Source organism: Schistocerca nitens, chromosome 11 (genome assembly GCF_023898315.1).
Source record: "Schistocerca nitens isolate TAMUIC-IGC-003100 chromosome 11, iqSchNite1.1, whole genome shotgun sequence".
Taxonomy (NCBI): domain Eukaryota; kingdom Metazoa; phylum Arthropoda; class Insecta; order Orthoptera; family Acrididae; genus Schistocerca; species Schistocerca nitens.
The window spans coordinates 199,334,878-199,357,622 of NC_064624.1; the positions used below are offsets into that span (position 1 = coordinate 199,334,878).

The window sequence follows — 22,745 nt, forward strand, 5'->3', positions numbered from 1 at the left end:
ACAACTTAAGATATCACTCTAGCTGTTTGAAATGGTCACCATTAACATCCACACACAAACGATGCCACCGAACTGCAGCACGAACTACTGACTGCAACGTCTTCAGTTGGATATGTGCACACGAATGGATTCTCGAAGTTCATCCAATGTTTCGTGGCTTTTGTCGATAAACGACGTCCTTTACTGTTCGGAACAGGTAAAAGTCCAGAGGAGTGAAGTCTGGGGAATGTGGTGGGTACTCCACAGCACATATACGGCCTATCCATCTTCCTGGTAGATTTTCGTCGAGGTACGCCCTAGCACGATTTTGGTAGTTGGCTGGGGCACCATCTTCTTGAAAGTAAACTCTTCCGTCTCCATACAAGTCTCGGATGGCAGGTAAAATGGATGTCTGAAGCTTCTGAAGGTACACCTCACCGGTAACTATGCCGTCAAAGAAGAATGACCCAATTGAGCCCCGGTAAGACAACCCACACCACACATTTACTCCTGGCAAATTCACGGCTTTGTCTACACGAACGTTCGGATTTTCGGTGGCCCAGTAGATGCAGTTGTGGCGATTTACTGTACCACTGAGTTTGAATTGTGCCTCATCAGACCACACAATCATCTCTGCAAACTCTTCGTCGTTGCGCACCATCTTAGTAAACCATTCGCAGTACTCCATTCGTTAAACGCGTCGGTGGCTCTGTTTGATACTTATTTCGCCATTGCCGTTGAACCTCATTGATGTTTTCGCACTTAAAATACCACTTCAAAACGGACTTCCTTTCATGGAATGTAAGCCTTGCGCCAGCCATGTTTACTCGAGTAACTAGGTGCAACTAAGAACAAAACACTGACTATCTGGCGACTGTCATCTGACAAAACAAAACAACGCAATACAACGCTTGTGTGCTGATTGCCGGAACTACAAACTGCTACACTACCGAAGATGAGACAACTCCGTCAATTAGTGTGCCAGCTATGGACTTCTAAACAGTGGACACATTTTTTTGGACCCCTCTATATTATTGATGACTCAAGTGTCTGTGTACCTGCTGTGTTTATTAAGCTTGTGGAAAAAGACTATGAACTTATGCACCAAGCTAATACACGGGAGTTCGATTATTTAAGGGATCGGGCGTGGCGAGAGGAGTTACTGGTGTCGTATCTACATCTACATCTACATCCATACTCCGTAAGCCACCTGACGGTGCGTGGCGGAGGGTACTTTGAGTACCTCTATCGGTTCTCCCTTCTATTCCAGTCTCGTATTGTTCGTGGAAAGAAGGATTGTCGGTATGCCTCTGTGTGGGCGCTAATCTCTCTGATTTCATCCTCATGGTCTCTTCGCGAGATATAAGTAGCAGGGAGCAATATACTGCTCGACTCCTCGGTGAAGGTATGTTCTCGAAACTTCAACAAAAGTCCGTACCGAGCTACTGAGCGTCTCTCCTGCAGAGTCTTCCACTGGAGTTTATCTGTCATCTCCGTAACGCTTTCGCGATTACTAAATGATCCTGTAACGAAGCGCGCTGCTCTCCGTCGGATCTTCTCCATCTCTTCTATCGACCCTATCTGGTACGGATCCCACACTACTGAGCAGTATTCGAGCAGTGGGCTAACAAGCGTACTGTAACCTACTTCCTTTGTTTCGGACTGCATTTCCTTAGGATTCTTCCAATGACTCTCAGTCTGGCATCTGCTTTACCGACGATCAACTTTATATGATCATTCCATTTGAAATCAGTCCTAATGCGTACTCCCAGATAATTTATGGAATTAACTGCTTGCAGTTGCTGACCTGCTATTTTGTAGCTAAATGATAAGGGATCTATCTTTCTATGTATTCGCAGCACATTACACTTGTCTACATTGAGATCCAATTGCCATTCCCTGCACCGTGCGTCAATTCGCTGCAGATCCTCCTGCATTTCAGTACAATTATCCATTGTTACAACCTCTCGATACACCACAGCACCATCCGCAAAAAGCCTGTGAACTTCCGATGTCATCCACAAGGTCATGTACGTTTATTGTGAATAGCAACGGTCCTACGACACGCCCCTGCGGCACACCTGAAATCACTCTTACTTCGGAAGACTTCTCTTCATTGAGAACGACATGCTGCTTTCTGTTATCTAGGAACTCTTCAATCCAATCACACAATTTGTCTGATAGTCCATATGCTTTTACTTTGTTCATTAAACGACTATGACATATGTCGCATAAATAAAAGATGAAAATAAATAATTAACCAAAAAAACTGCGCCAGAAGTAGTATTTGCAATACTCTATGTGCTTTTTTTAAGAGTTGTATTGTTTCTGTGGTTGGTAGTTGGTAAGTTTGTACCGATGGGAGAAGGCAGCGGCTCGCGTCCTTGCCGAGCTGCCGGCTGCGTACCGCTAGAGGCGTGAACCCGGAACTCCAGCTACGGGAACCGGCGGAGCAGAAGGTCGCGCTGTACCGAGCCGAGCTGCAGGCTTCCTTCCAGAAGGCTACGTGGGACGACTCCAGCGGCCGCCTGCGTTTCATAACGCCGCTTCCAGCTCGCGGGAAAGGGCGATCCGTAGGTGACGTCTGCCGCCAGGACTTTCACTGATGACTCGAAACGTTATCGCCAGCGTGTTGGTCCACCTCTGGAGCGCAGTACAACAGCGATCGTGCGTGGCACGAATTTAACAGGCGCTTGGTAGGTTTTCGGAAGTATAGACGCCGCCTGACCACGCACAGGTCACGTAGTTGCGTTAAGCCGTCGGCACACGGACCGTGCATCCGAACGTTGAGCGTGCCGAGTTTTTGACGTCATAGCGCGGAATAGCACCTTCGGGAGTCTTTCCGAACGTGCAGAGCAATATCTGGCATGTCAGATATATCCTGAGCGTGCGTCTGAGCGTCGACCAATGAGATGGCGCAACGCCACCTACGTCACACGCACGCCGTCTCCCTTCAGCACAGAGCTGTGGGGCGCCATATTGGCATTCACTTCAAGCCTATACCTATATATGGCGTTTCTGAGCAGCAGCAAATTGAGAATCACTGGAAAACCCTTTGTTAACTGTGTGATCCGCTGCAATAAAACAATGAGAAACATCATACTCGTGGCAAAAGAATTATTGTAACTTGCGTATAATGAGAGTAGGCTATTTGAAGGCAGCAATACACCGAGGATGCACCCAAAACGCATTGTTTTTGGTACAATTTCTTATAATTAAATTTCAATTAGTAACATAGCTACGATTAAAGCTTTCAGCAAGTGATAGCATTGGTAAGATCCTATAAACGGCGGTTAATTTTGTGATTCTGGTGTAGCGTGGTGAGTCGTGTAACTGGCTTGTGAAATGTTTATGTTTGGGCGGAGGTTCACGACTCGCCAACACACAATTTTTTTTCCTAACATTTGCGTTTTTATTAGGTTCCTTTACTTTATTATTAATTTAATATAACTAAATAGTAAATTTTTAATGTTATGTAAATATAAGTTCACCTTTCTTTGGGTGTTCGATTGGCCTGATCTACAGGACAGCTTGCGCTACTTGTGTAAAGCTATTTTGCTTCTTTTTCTTTTATGGTTCGTAATTCACGTGAGCACCTGTTCATCTTAGCTAGTCTAAAGCACATCTCTTCTGATGAACAAGTGCTCATAGCACTCAAAGTATGCATTTCATGATCTGCGTTTACCAGAAATTTGTTCCTCCCAACGGGTGCTCATATCTCTTAAGGTAAGCGCTTCACAGCCCTTGTTTACTGTACATTTTTTCTTGTTTTGGTGTAAAGTACCTATCCCTAAACTTTGCCGGTGTTTCTTTTTTTTTGGGACACCCTGTGTGTATATACTCTTTTGGCATTCTCTTTGACTCTGCCAGAGCCTGTATTTATGCTGGTCACAATATTCTGCTAGTGAAATTAAAACGGTATTCACATGAAAGGCATTCCGCTATGCTGAATGCCATCACATCTCAGCAACAGAAAACAAGAGGGTCACATTTAGCGAATGTAATACAGGGTTAAAACTGAATTCCCAGTGGGATAACAATTAACATCGAGTCCTGAGTGCTTGGGTTGCTTCTATTGTTGAACTACCTAACTGATTTACCGAAGACATTTGAGGACTAGTGGAAAATATTAAATATGAAGTCCCACAAGGTTGAACGCTTGGACCACTCCTGTTCTTGAACTACGTAAGTGATTTACCGAAGACACTTGAGAACTAGTCAAAGACATTCAATATGGAGTCCCACAACGTTCAATGCTTGCTCCACTCCTATTCTCGACATACCCGTCTTCAGAGATGGTGTAATTTATTTTGGTGTCCTCTCGCAAAAAATGTCTGTAGATCATTTTGAAGATTTTACTTTAATTTTTAGCTCAAAATGGGTATGTAGTTCGATACGGTCCAGCAAAAATAAAAATAGGTATTGCAAAATATGCTGCCTCGTCGATAACACAAAGAGAGCGCGCTCAAAACGAGATAAAAATTAAAGTAAAATCTCAAAAAACATCTACAGGAGTTCTATAAGGGCTGAAAAATAAATTAAACCACCAAAATGGGCGTATAGCTTGATACTGATTAAAAAAAAATCGACATTTGACCTGTGCCCTAGTGTCTTTGGTAAGTCATTTATATGGGTCATGAATAGCAGTCGGACTAACATTGAAACTTATGGGATTCCATCTTTTTACTTTTTTTAGACAAATCACTTACGTTGTCCAGCAGAAATAAAAATAGGTCCTGCAAAACACGGTACCTACTGTGATATTCATTGATGATGTGCATGTAATGACGAACCGCCCAACTATCAGCTAGTCCCAGCTAGAAGAACTGTGCAAGCCGTGGAACGAAGTTTGCAGCAAACAGTTCAGCCATTAACTGCTGTAGAAGTATTACAATAAAAATCTATTTGCAAAATAAGACGTCCGTTACAAAAGTGAACACAGCTGGAAATAGATGGTGTGCCTTGGCCTCGATCTCACGCGACGAGGCGATCACAAGGAATAGAAAGGTACAGGATTCGTCTGGCGCTTGCAAATGGGATAATTACGATAATGTCGCCTGGGTAAACGAACGTCCGGGAAGTCGAATGTCCTACGAAATGGAGAGTGAGAAACTAGGCGAGACTTGGCTGATTAATCACCTATCGGGATGACTGGGTGACTTCCCATGTGCCCAGGTTCCTACACTTTCACTGCTTCGAGAGGATATTGCAACTGCTAGCCGTCTTCCGTGGGAATCTCGGTACTTGTGATCTGTAATTACCATTTTCTGTCTCTGTGGTGTTCCTCTAACTGCATCTAAATCCGGCACACCACTGTGAAGTGCATTGCAGAGAATACTTCTCATCTATATTAAAATTTTTAAACACTGCCAAATTCATTAAGAGCTATAACCAGACATTAAAAGTTTAACAAAGTCAAGTACGCCTGTTACAGTTAGAAACCGTGTATGTTTCTCAGTGCAGTGTAACTCAAAAGTCAAGTAAGTTACCCCGACTATATTTATCCAGTATTTGAAAATAAAAGCACTTAGCGCTTTACAACAAACTGTACACATAATTTCGAACATTTAAACCCCCAAAAACGTTGACAGGAAAAAAGTTTGTCACTATGTTCCCGTAGTAATACTGTAGCACCTGGCGTCATATTTTAATTTAGTACTTCTATACTGTCAACTCTATTCGAAAAACACTTTGCCGATAGAGTACATACATAACATCGAATGTGATATTACTCTGGTGTAGAAATTTTAGAAAGATATAACCGACATTTGACTGTACAACAGGTTTTATTCCACAATCTAGGTTACAGCTTTACGCCATTCTCAAGAATTAAAATCTATTAGACTTCAGTAAAGCAAAAGTATTTTTTTCTTTATTGTATTTCTGTTTTCCCCTCCCTCCAGTGAGTGGGTGGGCTGGCAGCAGCGTAATACGCCGCTCTGCAGCCTATAGTTAAAAAACTTAATAAGATAACATGACAATAAAAAGAAGTGATAAAACAGTAAATGTTTGAAACTGGTACATGGAAAAGTTGTGAAGACAAGGACATTAGTTATAGAGGTCACAATTCGCAAAAGTGTGTAACTTCTGTTATATAAACCAATGTTGTCAAAAGTAAATGCGAGAACATTTGTGTAATGCGCTAATCTGCTGGCAATTGGCGTCACTTGTTCACTTGATGGTGGTGGAATAAAATAGATGGCCAAATCACAGGTTTGAAACTTCCCTACACTTTGTCTAAGCAGTCACTGACAGAAAGATAAGTGAAGCGATCGCCGAAGAGCGCTAGTGACGTCATGGGTAGGCAGACTGTTGCGTGACCCTGCGGTTTTCTAGTCTTTGACGATCGCTTCGCTTATGTTTATGTCAATGGCGGCTTAGACACAGTGAAGTGAAGTTTAAAATCTGTGATTTAGTCATCTCTTTTATTCCACAACCGTATCAGGTGAAAAAGTCATGCTAATTGGTAGTAAATTAACCTATTACACAAATGTTCTCGCATTCTCTTTTGACAAAACTGGTTTATATATTGGGAAATACGTGTTGTGGGTAAAGATCAGATAGTATATTACTTCAGTCTCATGAGTGGCTGTATCGAAATAATTCAATAAATTAGACCTAGGTGGAGGTTCAGCAACAATGTTATTTCTACGCGCGATTTGCGATTGGAACAAGGAAAGAGGGTTTTACGGCACGCACTGTTAGGTGGCATCCGAATATTGACGTAGATGTAGATTGTTTACAGTGGTGATAGCTAACCGTATGCTGAAATGTTCTTAGTCCTACGTCACATTTGCCTGGTTGAGGACAAGTTGTCAATACCTACATTTCTTTCTGAATTTCACTGGAACGTTCTGGCGTTTCGACCTTCTTATAGAAGGGAGAACTGTGCTCCGAAATTGTATTGACCACTATTCACGAGGCATTATCACAGTTGCTGGATGATAACGCCACCCTACACTGACGTAAACGGATTATTTCGTTCACTCCCTGTGGAGAAGCGAGAAAAATTTACGACTGTCCACCGGTGGCCCTTTGTACTAAGAGTTACGCAGCCGAGAGGACAAGAAAGGAAGGGAAAAAGCCAACTATAAAGTCTGTCTCTCCGTAGAGCGGGGCGTCCGCTTTTCCTGGCCAGGAAACTTTCCCTCCCACGGCGACGAGAAAGCTGACGAGGTCCCGGGCGGCCGAAAAGGCAGGATCGATTAAGACGATCGTCCAACTCGCGGCCCATTAGACCGGCGCGACACAAAACACCCCTCGCTTGCAGAGCGGTGCTGCTAGTTCTGCGCGCGAGCATAGACATCGACTGCGGCTGGAATCGATAGTTACGTAACGAACGAGAAATCAGCGCCGTGTGGAAATACTCGTGAATACGTTAGTTATATTTCGCCATATCCCCGCCGTTACGTAGGTAGAATTGCGGATTGTGTGCTTTTTTATTTTTATTTTTTTCATTATCTTGGAACGTAAGTCGCAGAGGCTTTGTGCGTCGTAAGAGGCACGGCAATTATGAACCCGCAATTTGTTCGGGCGCTGATCAGTCATTCTCCGTATACAGCCAGGAGCCTGCAACGATCACACGATAAATCGTAGCTGTGACTGTTCCGCCAACATTGTGATACAGATTACACACGCACGAAGCTGTGAAGTAGGGCAGAGTCTTGAAAGATTTTAGACAGAATTACCGGTGCAAGTTAAAAATATCGCAGCTCCATAGAGTCTTCGTTCGTCTCACCAAGCAACACAAGAAATAAAAATAATATGATTTAGAACGGGTAGAAAGTATTTTTCTGTATGATTAACACCTCTAACTGTAATGATTAGGCCGGCCAGTGTGGCCGAGCGGTTCGAGGCGCTTCAGACTGGAACCGCGCGACCGCTACGGTCGCAGGTTCGAATCCTGCCTCGGGCATGGATGTGTGTGATGTCCTTAGGTTAGTTAGGTTTAAGTAGTTCTAAGTTCTAGGGGACTAATGACCTCAGATGTTGAGTCCCATAGTGCTCAGAGCCATTTTGTAATGATTATAGAACAGTGGTTCCCAAGCCTTCTTAGACCTTTACCCCTGAGTGCTAGTAACCCTGTCCCGCTTCCCCGTCATCAACATTAGCGCTAATTAATTTTTGAATGAAAACAATTTTCTCTGAACACTTTTATTTTTTAGCATGATGAAAGATAAATTATATTTCGTTTTTGTAGGTATTTTATTAAGACTCCATCTAATGTGACATTTGGCACCGCTTATTTCTGACAATCTTCTTTTATCGAATGATGAAGCAGTTCTCAGTTGCAACATGCAGATCCTCCTCAGGAAAGGCGTTGAAAGCGGACATTCGTTACGAAATGTGGTTTCTCTGCACCATTTCTCTCCCTAATGAAATTTGCTTCGCCCTTACCACGGCACCCTATTCAAAATCAACCAGGCGCAAACTTTCTGCGCTATTCTTTTCATTTGTAATTCACTTGGCTGCTGAACTACTTAGCTCTGAAATCGCGAAAATTGGAAGGCTGCACACTGCCAATGATTTGTATCTGATGACTGCCCCCTAATAATATTGTGAAGGCCCTACGACAGTGTAATAAGCATTTCAAAGTAGCTGTTGTGTTGTGCTACGAATTAGTTCGTTTATTGCGGGAAAGCGATTTACGAATCAGTTTCTGGTCCGTTGCTAGAACTGCCTACAACTCGCACAAGGCATTTTTATGGGATATTTTAAACACGTGATACGCATGTTCTAGTTTTTACTGTTACAGATGCATGGTACGAAGTAGAAAGTATGTGTGTTGAGGTGGACTATGTGAGGAAGATGTTCGTTCATACACTCGTTTCACACGCTGTAACGTCCGCCACACAGTCCCACGTGCTAACGCTAGGTCTGAAATGAAAAAAATGTAATGTTTGATAATTTATGTAATCTGTCTTTAACTCCTACGAAATAGTAAAAAATCGTAGTGATCTTTTAAAAACAATGTAGTTTCGTGACTGGAAGACAACTGGACCTCTTGTTTTTATCCCTCAGAAAATTAGTTTTACCCCTGAGGGGGTAATTATCGCCTGTTAAGGAACCACTGTAGTAGAACAAAAAAGAACTGTCTTTCTGAATATACGCTATAAACAGAAACGAACACCGTCCGAACAGGCCTTATAGGCCTAATGGTGACGACCGACCGCCGTGTCATCATAAACGATAGGCGTCACTGGGTGCGGATACGGAGGGGCATTTGGTCAGCACACCGCCCTCCCGGCCGTATGTCAGTTTACGAGGCCGGAGCAGCAACTTCTCAGTCAAGTAGCTCCTCAGTTTTGCCTCATAAGGGCTGAGTGCAACCCGCTTGCCAACAGCGGTCACCCATCCGCGTACTAGCCAAGCTCAACAGCGCTTAACTTCGCTGATCTGACGGCAACAGCGTTACCATTGCAGCAAGGCCGTTGACTCACCTACCTATAGATACACTGTAAATATTAAAAACTGGAATGTCGAGCTGGCTTTGCACCAGTGTTGCGTCGTGGAGTATCTTGGTTTAATGTGTTTCTCCCTGTCGCATTACGCCCGTGTACTGAGTGAGTCAAACAGACCGAACGACTGCCCTATCCTCTCTTGCGCTTATAATCCCTAAGCGCAATAAACGATGGCTGAAAAAGAATAGTCACAAAGTCTCAATCGCTAAAACCTACGTTTCTGGCTTTTGTAGATTTGGAGAAAGCTTTTGACATTGTTGACTGGAATACGCTCTTTGTAATTACGCAGAGGTAAAATACGGGGGTGCGAAAGTTTATGTACAACTTATACAGAAAACAGACGGTAGATGTAAGAGTCGAGTGGCATGAAAGGGAAGCAGTGGTTGAGAAGGGAGCGAGACAGGGTTGCAGGCAATCCCCGATGTTATTCAATCTGTACATTGAGCAAGCAGTAAACGAAACCGAAGAAACATTTCGAGATGGAATTTAGGTACAGGGGAAAGAACTAAAAACTTTGACGTTTGGTGATGACGTTGTAGTTTTGTCAGAGGCAACAAAGGACTTGGAAGAACAGTTGGAGAGAATGGACAATATTTCAAAGGAGAATATAAAATGAACAGTAACAAAAGCACAGCAAGAGTCATGGAATTTAATCGAAGTAAATCAGGTGATGCTGCGAGAATTAGATTAGGAAATGAGATGTTTAAGCTGGTACATGAGGTTTGCTGTTTGGACAGTAAAATAACTGATGATGGTGGAAGTAGAGACGATCTAAAATGTGGAATGACAATGGCAAGAAAAGCATTTCTGAAGAAGAGAAATCTGTTAACATCGAAAGTAGATTTAAGTATGAGGAAATCTTTTCTGAAAGTATTTGTGTGGGGGGTAACCATCTATGGAAGTGAAACATGGACGATAGACAGTTTAAACAAAGAGAGAATATAAGCTTCCGAAATGTGGCGCTACTGAAGAATACTGAAGGTTAGGTGAGTGCAACGCGTAACTAATGAGGAGGTACTGAATAGAATTTGGGAGAAGAGGAGTTTGTGGCACAACTTGACAAGAAGAAGGGATCGGTTGGTAGGACATGTTCTGAGGCATCAAGGGGTCACCAATTTAGTTTTGGAGGGCAGCGTGGAGGGTAAAAATCGTAGAGGGAGACCAAGAGATGAATGCACTAAGCAGATTCAGAAGGATGTAGGTTGCAGTAAGTACTGGGAGATGAAGAAGCTTGCACAGGATAGAGTAGCATGGAGAGCTGCATCAAACCAGTCTCAGGACTGAAGACCACAACAACAACAAATATCCATACGCATTTAAGGATAAGTCTTTCAAATTTAAAACGTCAGTTTTTTAAAAAAGGTCTCTGTTTTTTTGTAATCTAGAAATTCTCTTAACCTATTTTAGTACTTTAAGGCACTTTCCTAATATTTGCACCGAATCATCGTAGTTTAGCGGCTTATGACGTAGGCATCATGTGCTCGATAAAGGAAACATATCACACGCTGCTTAAATTACTAGGTAGTTGGGCGGGACGCAGTAAACCGGTGACTTTCGACTTGTGATCCAGCGGGCAGAATTCAGAGCAGCCGAACCTCTTGGCCATGGATGAGAAATTTCAAGGTCTGTTTGTCGGCTTCTACCTGGACTACCTTGGAATCAGGATTGTGTGCACAAGAGCAATGCGTTGATTAAAGCAGCTATGTATTCAGGAGGTGAGCCCACGTATTGCCTTAGCAGAAGAAGTTAATAACAACGTGTCGATACGTTTGGTATTTCCAGTCTTTGAGCTATTTTGATGCGTTGTATGGGGACGAGTCACTTGGGGGTAGCCGAATGACTTTGCTGGTTGAGAGTGAAATTTATACGCGTCATTTCTGTGAGGGACTAGTGAATAATTTGAATGTTGGATGAAAGTTAGGAAAGAAATTTAAAGTTGGCAGAAAGAAAACAAAAACATGTAAAACAAAATGTGTGGAAAGTAAGAGAACAGCTAAACATACAAAGAAGAGCAGCTCGTTTCGTCACAGTGTTGCAGACGTTGTATGAGAGGCATCTGCATTATTGAGTGGTTTATTGTTAAAGTTCTGAGAGCGTGCATTCCTGGAAGAGTCAGCCTACATATTGTTTGCTCCTACGTATATCTTGCTTACCGCAAGATGATGGTAAGACTTAGAAACATTTAAGCCCACACTGGAGTTTGCTAGCCTAGCTATTGTTGTTCTTGCGAACCATTCGGGCCAGGAACAGAAAAGGGAGTGAGGGTGGGGGGGAGTGACAAAAGTACCCACCGCCAGACTCCGAAGTTGCTTGGGGAGTATAGATGTGATCGTAGCGCCATAGTGTTGTGATGGTAAAGTCGTTAGTCCGAATCCCGATAACACAATTTTTTTTTACTTTTATTTAAATTCACTGTTACTAACAAATAGAAATGTTAATTATCAAATACTGAATCATAATTTTTCCATAAGGTCATTTTTCTATTTTTAATTACTGACAGCATGGAAATGCCTGTATTCGCGATGCATTAAAATGTACCGAGTAAAATACGCAATGTCTAATACAAAATAAAATACCACTTTTCCTTCTAGTGATTAAACAGTATTATTGATGTGTACAAGCGTTTTTCTTTTAACAATAAATTACTGTGCATGTCTCTATGATATTTAAATTTATCTTCAGATGGTTAGTAATTGAAAATAAGAAGCCGTTATTTTTTAAAAAGTTGTGATTCAGTATTTTTTAGTTAACACCTCTGTTTGTTACTGTATTTGGAATTTAAGCGATAGTTAAAAGAAGTTGACGCTGTTGAGAGCTGAACTGCGGACTTCCCGTTTATGACTCTTGTATTACACTACACAGTTAACTACCAGCGACCACATTAACAATTTACAAATGCCTTGTAGTTAACCATGCTCGAAAATATTCTAATCTTCAGTGTCCATTTTTCTAGTTGATTTGAGAACTGCTTTCGCAAATTGATGTCCGTGCATTGACCCTGAAATTCTGTAAGGTTCCGTCTGTCAGTTTGAAAAGGTCGATTTCTTCTTCTGCGGCAGTCTGGAGTTCGACGCAACAGGTGTGCACGTCATTCGCCACAAGCCGAGTATCCAGCAGGTGTCGTACATAATAAGGCAACTGCAATCTGCATTGAATGGCTCGTTAACCGTGTAGTGGGGCCGAGCTAAATGTTTAGGGGAAAAAAAGGCGAAACTTTTGACATTTTGATCGGTCTTTGCCTTCAACTTGTGTTGGCAACATACCTCGCCAGGTTTAGAAGATCAGAAAGTGTATGCGTATTGTGGGCGAGGCAGAACGGTGCTGGAGATGCTAATATAAATGAGAAAGGGGAGTCAAGATTATGCAGTTACTATGAGATTACTTTCGGAAGAATATTTCACCAACACAATCCCGAGGATAACAAAGGCAGATAAGTGCAAAAACTATAGCACCATCAGATTAATGGGCCATGCATACAAGTTGCTAAGAAGAATGGTACACAAAGAATCGAAGAATGATACACAGAGAAACATGAAGGGAAATTGATCATTTACTAGATGACGAAACGTTTGCCGCTAAGAATGGTGAAGGTACCAGAGAGCAAGTTATGACGTTGGCTTGATAATGGAAGTAAAACTGCAGAAAAATCAAGACACTTTCATAGGATTTGTCTATCTAGAAAAGGCGTTTGACAAGGTTAAATTGTGCAAGATGTTAGAAATTTCCACAAAAATAGCAGCATATTATAAGAAAAGACGGATAATGTAATACATGTGCAAGAACCACGAGGAAAGACCAAGAACGAAGTCTTCAGATTAAAAAGGAAGTGAGACAGTGATGCTGTCTTTCGCCACTACTAATCAATCTGAATACAGGAGAAGCAGTGATAGAAGTAAAAGAAAGGTTCCACAGTGGGGTTAACGTTCAGGGTGGAAGGATATCAGTAAAAAGATTCACAGATGACATTGTTATCCTCAGTGAAAGTCAAGAAAAAATGCAGAATCTGTTTAGTATAATGAACAGTGTAATGAGGACAAGCAATAGAATACTATAATTAATAGCAGACATTAGGTTAGTGATAAACTATATATATATATATATATATATATATATATATATATATATATATATATATATATATATAGGCGACTCAGAACTCCACCTACACTCTTTTATACGTGGTGGTATGGACTAAAACCAGAAAGAAATCTCAACACACTGTCACGAAAATGCATGCCTTCAGAGATACAAGCACTTGTTTACCTTCGCTACCATCACACACATCTCTCCCAGTGAAAACTCGTTGCTTTCCGTAGTATGAGGGGCGGTAGTATGGACCAAGACAAGAAAACATGGGCTCTAAAGTGCATACCCTAAGAGTCACGAGCATTTGTTCATCTGCACCCTGCAGAACACATCTGCTAAAGAAGTGCTCGTATCTCTTAAGGTATGCACTTTAAAGCCCCGTGTTTTCTCGTTTTGCTCCATACTACCGCCCCTCAAAACATGGAAAGCAAAGAGCTTGCCGTAGAAGACACATGTCTGACTGTAGCAGAGATAAACACGGATGTATAGCTCTTAAGATGTGGGTTTTAGAGCCCATGTTTGTCAGACATTTTTTCTTGTTTCGCTCCATACCACCACCTCCGAAACTTTGTCAGTGGAGTTCTGGATCACTTTGTACATATTCTGGGTGCAAATGATGCATTTAGAGGTATGACTGATGATGACCGAAAGAAAAAATTTCGCAATGTAGCGTGGAGAGCTAGTTGTCCAGCACCATGCTTACGTATACGGGATTTTTTTGAACTCTGTTACGTCACGTGTGAGAATCGATCCCAGTGGTAGCAAATGTCCTTCCATGAGTGTCAGTAAACTATTTTAGGCAGAGCACGAGAGAGAAGTCATAACCAAACTGTGCTCAGTTTGCTACTAATGGGAGGCGAATGGTACAATTCAGCACTGGCGCACATTGCGCTAAGTACGATCCTACATACTGACAAACCGACTCAGGGGCTTGTGTTCTGCAACTCCTTACGAACACGACTGAACACATGTTGTTGATGGGAGGAAATCGTGAAGTGCAAAACTAACTTCGGTAGTACTGCACAGGAGCGTTATACGGGCGTTACTGTGCACGACAGACACACACACACACACACACACACACACACACACACACACACACACAATACTATTGTATATGACAACAGGACTGATTTGATAGTCATTGAAGGGAGGTTGAATGTCTCTTCATAAGCGGGCTACCAAACGGCATACTCCAGCAGGATAACGCAAGACTCCACATCGCACTCCACACCATAGATGCCTCGAGGACTGTTTGGGACCTGAAGTGGGCCCGTGTAGTCACGTAATCTGTCGCCCACAGACCACGTCTGGAATGCGATGGGAGAGCGTACACTACCATACGAATCTCGAGTCGACAGTCTTCACCAAATCACGCAGCACGTCCCTCAGGCATGGCAAAAACTTCCTCAAGGTGACGTTCGGAGGCTGTGTGCTCACGTGCCAGAACTAATTCGACGATGTATTCGAAACCATGGGAGTCGCATCTCATGCTTATGTTGGAGATCAATTACCGATGGAATGATATCTCAATTACTTAATACCTTTTTTGAAGGACACCATCTTTACGCCATATTCTTATTACACTACTGGAATTGCGGCCTTACGCCATTATCAAATGGTATTATGGCTTTAAACCATGTCAACGCATTGTAAGCTTAAAGCCATAATATCACTTGATAATGGCGTAAGGCCGAAACTGCAATAGTGTAGTAAAAACCTATAGCAGTACCTGGCGTAAAGATGATGGCCTTCAAAAAGTTTTGTATGACTTCACAGTCCCAGCTACAACAACTATACTTAATACCGATCACGTGATGAGCGCAAATACCAAGACTACGCCGGCCCGTGTGGCCGTGCGGTTCTAGGCGCTTCAGTCTGGACCCGCGTGACCGCTACGGTCGCAGGTTCGAATCCTGCCTCGGGCATGGATGTGTGTCATGTCCTTAGGTTAGTTAGGTTTAAGTAGTTGTAAGTTCTAGGGGACTGATGACCACAGATGTTAAGTCCCATAGTGCTCGGAGCCATTTGAACCATTTTGAATCCAGACTACACTCATGCAGTGTTGGGTAATGACAGCACTTCCCGTCTTCCAACAAACTTTGAAAAATACTGTCAAGTCGTTTCTAAAATTTTAATAGTTTACGCACTTGATGCCAAATTTTTAACACATTAACTTATTTGTAAAGTAATCAATCTGAAGCTGTTTCATTCATGATTAGAATTCTTAAGCAATTGGGGGTGTTGGGTTCAAAATGGTTCAAATGGCTCTGAGCACTATGCGACTTAACTTCTGTGGTCATCAGTCTCCTAGAACTTAGAACTACTTAAACCTAACTAACCTAAGGACACCACACACATCCATGCCCGAGGCAGGATTCGAAGCTGCGACTGTAGCGGTCGCTCGGTTCGAGACTGTAGCGCCTAGAACCGCACGGCCACTCCGGCCAGCCAAATGAAACCCACTGAAAAAAAAAAAATGTTCCCATTGGAGCTGGGTTAAGCGAAAAAGTCTTCACACTAACATGTAGACGGAGTTAAAAGGCAGTGAAATGGCCCGTATATGGCTAATGCTATGTGGCGTCGAACCATTACGACCAAATGCGAAAAATAAGTGAATAAATATAAAGGGGCCACCATAAAGTTGGTGGTTGGGGTGCTCACACGCCTGAAGACGACGCGCTGAAGCGTTGAAACTGGTAGCGACAAAATAAAATCATAAAGACGGCTGCAGGTGTTTTTATTTCTTTGTCACGAAAAAGTTTCCTTTCGGAGGCCGTACATTCCACACTGGGTGTGCCAATCAGGCAAAATCGCTGTGAGCATTTCCCAGACGTTTCACCTCAATTGCACGCCGTAATTTCTCCAGCACTGCGCACTACCGTTCCCCAGTGGCGGACACACGAGATCCCTCGAAATCAATAACCAGTGGGTCCCGATAGTCAAGGAACAGGGTGGGTATTTCCTCTCCAGCAGATGGCTGGTTCTCGAACTTCTTAGGTCGAGGGGACGTTCTTTCCGACAGACATGCTATCCCATACACATTCTTCATTCCCCGATGGGTGTCGGCAGAAAAAAAAATAAAAAAATTAAAAAAAATCACGTTGGTTCTGTTTTGATGCATTTCGTAATAACGTCGCCACAGTTCATGTTTCCCTATTTACCGCACACGAATCCCACACTCATTCCTTGCTAACACGTCGGTGCTTATATACCGGCATCGGAGTCGAGGTATGTTGCATATACACTGCAGCAGCTCCCCAAAACGTTTTTAATCGCCTCTTATACTTAAAAAAAAAGGAAAACTTTTGCAAAGCTACCTATCAATGGAGAGGTATCACTCGATTCTGGCCTACTCTCGCCAAAACAGACTTGTTCATTTCTAACGGTGTCCTATCTGATTATGTACATTGACAACATTAGATACTTCATATAGTGATATCTTCATAGTCGACGGTGCGGTATAGTGACAAATGGTACTTGTTCACTGCAATTATTCTTTGCGAGATACGGGATATGAATGAAGAAAGGTTGAGAAGTTTTGTAATACGTACAGCGGTTCACAGTCAGAACCAGCAAAGACCAAAAAAAGTGTAAAAGTTCTCCATAAAAGATAGCTCGTTTATGCATATTAACAGCATTAGAGTTCGTGTTAGGACGTTACTTTTGATACTGTAGAACTTTCGCCGTGCACATTAAAAATATACATCCAGTTGATCTCCTATATTACAGATGCCCTCCATAGGGTTCCATCGTGGTCAATGATGGACGCTGTGGTACGCTGTCGGTTGCATTTCGGAAATCTAGCGAGGTGGAATCGAACCAAGCAAGGTGTAAGATGTGTGTTCACTTCTTGAGAAATCTTGTAACACGTGGACAGTTGCATGGCCAATACGAAAAAAAAAGATAACTCTACATTTACAACATTAGAGATCATATTACGCTTCGTAGGGCCACACACGGTGGGTTATTTTCGCATCTCTGAAGCATTCACCGTCCAGTAGCACCTACTGGTTTCTACTATACAAATAAAAAATAAATCTCATATTTACGAAGATACTCCGTATGTTCTGTATCTCGGTTACTTGTCAACGATGTGGTACAGTGTTCTAACGGAAATCTAGGAAGACTGGATCTGTGCGACATCTTGTGTACGAATGAAAGCTAAGTGAGTTTCGAAGCTTGAGAAATCTTGTAATACGTAGGCACCCGCATGGACAGTACGAAAAAAAAAGATAGCTCGATTATGCACATTTATAACTTTATAGAGATCATATTACGCTTTCTAGGAGCACATACAGTGTGTAAATTTCACATCTGTGGAACATTCGTCGCCTCCAGTAATACGTACTGGTTTCTGTTGTACTAATAACAAGTGAATCTCATATTTACGAAGATAGTACACTCCGTTGTCTGAGTGGCTTGTCAGCGATGTAGTATAGTGTCCAACACCTAACGGGGCAGTCTAGGACGACTGAATCTTTGCAACATTTTGTGCACGAATGAAAACAAAATGAGTTTCTAAGCTTGAGGAATCTTGTAATACGTAATCAGCCGCATTCTCAATACGAAAAAAAAGATAGCTCGATTATGCACATTTATAACTTTAGAGATCATATTTCGCTTTCTAGGAGCACATACGGTGTGTAACTTTCACATCTGTGGAACATTCGTCGCTTCCAGTAATACGTACTGGTTTCTGTTGTACCAATAACAAGTGAATCTCATATTTACGAAGATAGTACACTCCGTTGTCTGAGTGGCTTGTCAGCGATGTAGTATAGTGTCCAACACCTAACGGGGCAGTCTAGGACGACTGAATCTTTGCAACATTTTGTGCACGAATGAAAACAAAGTGCGTTTCGAAGCGTGAGAAATCTTGTAATACGTAGATAGCCGCATGGTCAAGGCGAGCGAAACGTAAAAATTGTTGAACACTTAAAAAAAAAGCAAAAAAAAATCAAAATTAAAGAAATAAATCAGGTAACTGGAAAGCTAGGTGATGTGTTGTGGTCAGCGGTCGACGCATTGCTGCAGTGTGGAACACCTTAGCGAAATATAGGAAGACGTTAACTACCTGTTGCTATTGTTCGCGAGATCTCGTGTGCAAAATAAGCAAGATCTGGAGTAATCTTGTCATGCGGCTGGACAGACAAGACGAGCGAATGCCAAAAAAACAAGCAAGTAAACAAGTACTTAGAAACAGAGACAGGGATAGCTGCAGAGCCAGAGGTAGAGAGCAGGAAGGCAGCGCTGGTGGGTACTCACGCCAACACGGCCTTGTTCATTTCTCGCGGCGTCCTCTTACGGTGGCGATCGACGAAAGACTGAAAGTGGGCGCCGGGTTGCAGCCGCTCTTATAACCTCCCCCACCAGGCGCGGGCCAAACTCACGGCTCGGCCTTTCTCTCTAGCTGTGCGGTGGTCGGACGGCGGGCGCGGGGTATTTCTCTCTGGCTGTCTCTGTCTCTCTCTCTCCCTCTCCCCCCCTTCCACGAGAGCCTTCTCTGGCACCACTGTGTGTGTCTCCCTCCTCTCCCCTCCTCTCTCCAACCTCCCTCAAAACTCCCCACTAATCTGTTTCTCCGTAGCGCCTTCGGGCGCGTTCCAATCTCTCTCTCTCTCTCTCTCTGTCCCCACGGATGTGCTGCGGTGTCTCCACGGGAGAACCCGATGTGTCAAACACTTTGCCCTGGCGCTACCGTCTCGCCACGAATTCGGCACTGAAAAAACTCCCCCCCCCCCCTCTGTGCTCCATTCCAAAGCATGGACATCGGCGAGAACGGGAACGAGTTGTTTAGAAGTAAACAACTCATGAAAGGAGTCTAAACTGCCCAGAGCAAAACTGAACGACGGAAGTAACTTCGCCACTATCAGCTCCTTCTTCTTTCGGTGGCTACCCGGTTCGGATGTTGCCGATCAGGATCTTCACTTATTCGCAGCAACACGGAATAATGAATTTTATCTATAGTGGATGCTGTCGAAGTCCGTGACTGTTCCTTTATCGGGTGTAGGAAAATATCCGCTACCAGTCACAATAAAACGTTATTTATTTGTCACACGACCGGTTTCGGGCTTGCGCCCATCCTCAGGTGTTTATACATTCACTTACATGTTTATACTGTTGGAGATCAATAAAGATGAAGCATAAATGTAATAATGGTGCTTCATCTTTATTGATCCCCAACAGTTGTTGTTGTGGTCTTCAGTCCTGAGACTGGTTTGATGTAGCTCTCCATGCTACTCTATCCTGTGCAAGCTTCTTCATCTCCCAGTACCTACTGCAACCTACATCCTCCTGAATCTGCTTAGTGTATTCATCTCTTGGTCTCCCTCTACGATTTTTACCCTCCACGATGCCCTCCAATACTAAATTGGTGATCCCTTGATGCCTCAGAACATGTCCTACCAACCGATCCCTTCTTCTGGTCAAGTTGTGCCACAAACTTCTCTTCTCCCCAATCCTATTCAATACCTCCTTAGTTACGTGATCTACCCACCTTATCTTCAGCATTCTTCTGTAGCACCACATTTCGAAAGCTTCTATTCTCTTCTTGTCCAAACTATTTATCGTCCATGTTTCACTTCCATACATGGCTACACTCCATACAAATACTTTCAGAAACAACTTCCTGACACTTAAATCTATACTCGATGTTAACAAATTTCTCTTCTTCAGAAACGATTTCCTTGCCATTGCCACTTTAGATTTAATATCCTCTCTACTTCGACCATCATCAGTTATTTTACTCCCTAAATAGCAAAACTCCTTTACTACTTTAAGTGTCTCATTTCCTAATCTAATCCCCTCAGCATCACCCGATTTAATTTGACTACATTCCATTATCCTCGTTTTGCTTTTGTTGATGTTCATCTTATATCCTCCTTTCAAGACACTGTCCATTCTGTTCAACTGCTCTTCCAAGTCCTTTGCTGTCTCTGACAGAATTACAATGTCATCGGCGAACCTCAAAGTTTTTACTTCTTCTCCATGAATTTTAATACCTACTCCGAATTTTTCTTTTGTTTCCTTTACTGCTTGCTCAATATACAGATTGAATAACATCGGGGAGAGGCTACAACCCTGTCTCACTCCTTTCCCAACCACTGCTTCCCTTTCATGCCCCTCGACTCTTATAATTGCCATCTGGTTTCTGTACAAATTGTAAATAGCCTTTCGCTCCCTGTATTTTACCCCTGCCACCTTCAGAATTTGAAAGAGAGTATTCCAGTTAACGTTGTCAAAAGCTTTCTCTAAGTCTACAAATGCTAGAAACGTAGGTTTGCCTTTTCTTAATCTTTCTTCTAAGATAAGTCGTAAGGTTAGTATTGCCTCACGTGTTCCAACATTTCTACGGAATCCAAACTGATCTTCCCCGAGGTCCGCTTCTACCAGTTTTTCCATTCGTCTGTAAAGAATTCGCGTTAGTATTTTGCAGCTGTGACTTATTAAACTGATAGTTCGGTAATTTTCACATCTGACAACACCTGCTTTCTTTGGTATTGGAATTATTATATTCTTCTTGAAGTCTGAGGGTATTTCGCCTGTCTCATACATCTTGCTCACCAGATGGTAGAGTTTTGTCATGACTGGCTCTCCCAAGGCCATCAGTAGTTCTAATGGAATGTTGTCTACTCCCGGGGCCTTGTTTCGACTCAGGTCTTTCAGTGCTCTGTCAAACTCTTCACGCAGTATGTTATCTCCCATTTCGTCTTCATCTACATCCTCTTCCATTTCCATAATACTGTCCTCAAGTACATCGCCCTTGTATATACCCTCTATATACTCCTTCCACCTTTCTGCCTTCCCTTCTTTGCTTAGAACTGGGTTGCTATCTGAGCTCTTGATATTCATCCAAGTGGTTCTCTTCTCCCCAACAGTATAAACATGTAAGTGAATGTATAAACACCTAAGGATGGGCGCAAGCCCGAAACCGGTCGTGTGACAAATAAATAACCTTTTATTGTGACTGGTAGGGGATATTTTTCTACACCCAACACGGAATAGTTCTCATGAAGAAATACTGAACCGGCATCTTAAGATTGTCAAACCGAGATATTCGTCTTCTTCCAGGACCTCGTCTGCTGCTGATTTTCCCTTGAAGTACTTTTTGTAGCAAGTCATGTGTATTCGTATTCCGCCTGATATGTCCTAGCTATTGCAACTTTCAGCATTTCACTATCTTGATTAATTTTTTTGCCAGTCTCTCGGTCCAACGTATTCTCAGGTTCCGCCTAGAAAGCCACAATACAAAAGCCTCCAGCTTCTTCTCCATCGTTTTATTTTGAGGTCCGTGTCTCTACACCATACATCAGAGCAAAAGTCTGATTTTTCAAATGGTTCAAATGGCTCTGAGCACTATGGGACTTAACATCTGAGGTCATCAGTCCCCTAGACATAGAACTACCTAAACCTAACTAACCTAAGGACATCACACACATCCATGCCCGTGCCAGGATTCGAACCTACGACCGCAGCAGCAGCGCGGTTCCGGACCGAAGCGCCTAGAACCGCTCGGCCACTGCGGCCGGCTGTCTGATTTTTCTCCTTATAATTAAGTTATGGCTTTTGAAGACAGCACTCATTTTCTGAAGAACACTCCTTGCTTTCCCGATGCGAATCTTGATTTCTTGGCGATTTATCGCAATTTTCATTTATTATGATTCCAAAATATGTATATTGTTTTACCCCTGCTATACATCTTTGAAACTACCTGGATAATTAAAACTATGTTCCGGTCCGAGACTCGAACTCGGGACTTTGGTAGAGCACTTGCCCGCGAAAGGCAAAGGTCCCGAGTTCGAGTCTCGGCCCGGCACATAGTTTTAATTATCCAGGAAGTTTCATATCAGCGCACACTACGCTGCAGAGTGAAAATCTCATTCTGTATACATGTTCGGTTTATGATTAAGTTTACTCGTGTAATATTTTCCTTACTCAGGGCCATACGTATGTCTTTGTGGAGTTTATTTCAAGCCCATACTGACTGCTCACTCTTACAATTCTGTCCATTAATAATTGTAACGCTTGAACAGTGTCAGCAAATACCATATAGAATATTGTTTAATCTTATTCCGTTTATCAAAATTCCTTCTTCTACTTATTTCAGGTTTCTGTGAGTGTGAATTCTGAGTATATGTTAAATAGTGTGGGTGACAAGATACGTCCCTGTCTTACTCCTCTGAGAATTATGACCGTCCTCCATTAATACGCAACACA

At 42.7% G+C, this 22,745-nt stretch overlaps 1 protein-coding gene across 1 annotated transcript in view; it reads right to left on the reverse strand.

Moving 5' to 3' along the window:
• LOC126213571 (translation initiation factor IF-2-like) overlaps positions 1 to 18,950 on the reverse strand; it is a 156,370-nt gene extending 137,420 nt beyond the window's left edge. Inside the window, exon 1 of the mRNA XM_049941417.1 lies at positions 18,795 to 18,950. Within this exon, the coding sequence (XP_049797374.1) occupies positions 18,795 to 18,814 (20 nt within the window). The 5' untranslated portion in view covers positions 18,815 to 18,950. The remainder of the gene's footprint in view (positions 1 to 18,794) is intronic.
• Between the last annotated feature and the right edge of the window lie 3,795 nt (positions 18,951 to 22,745).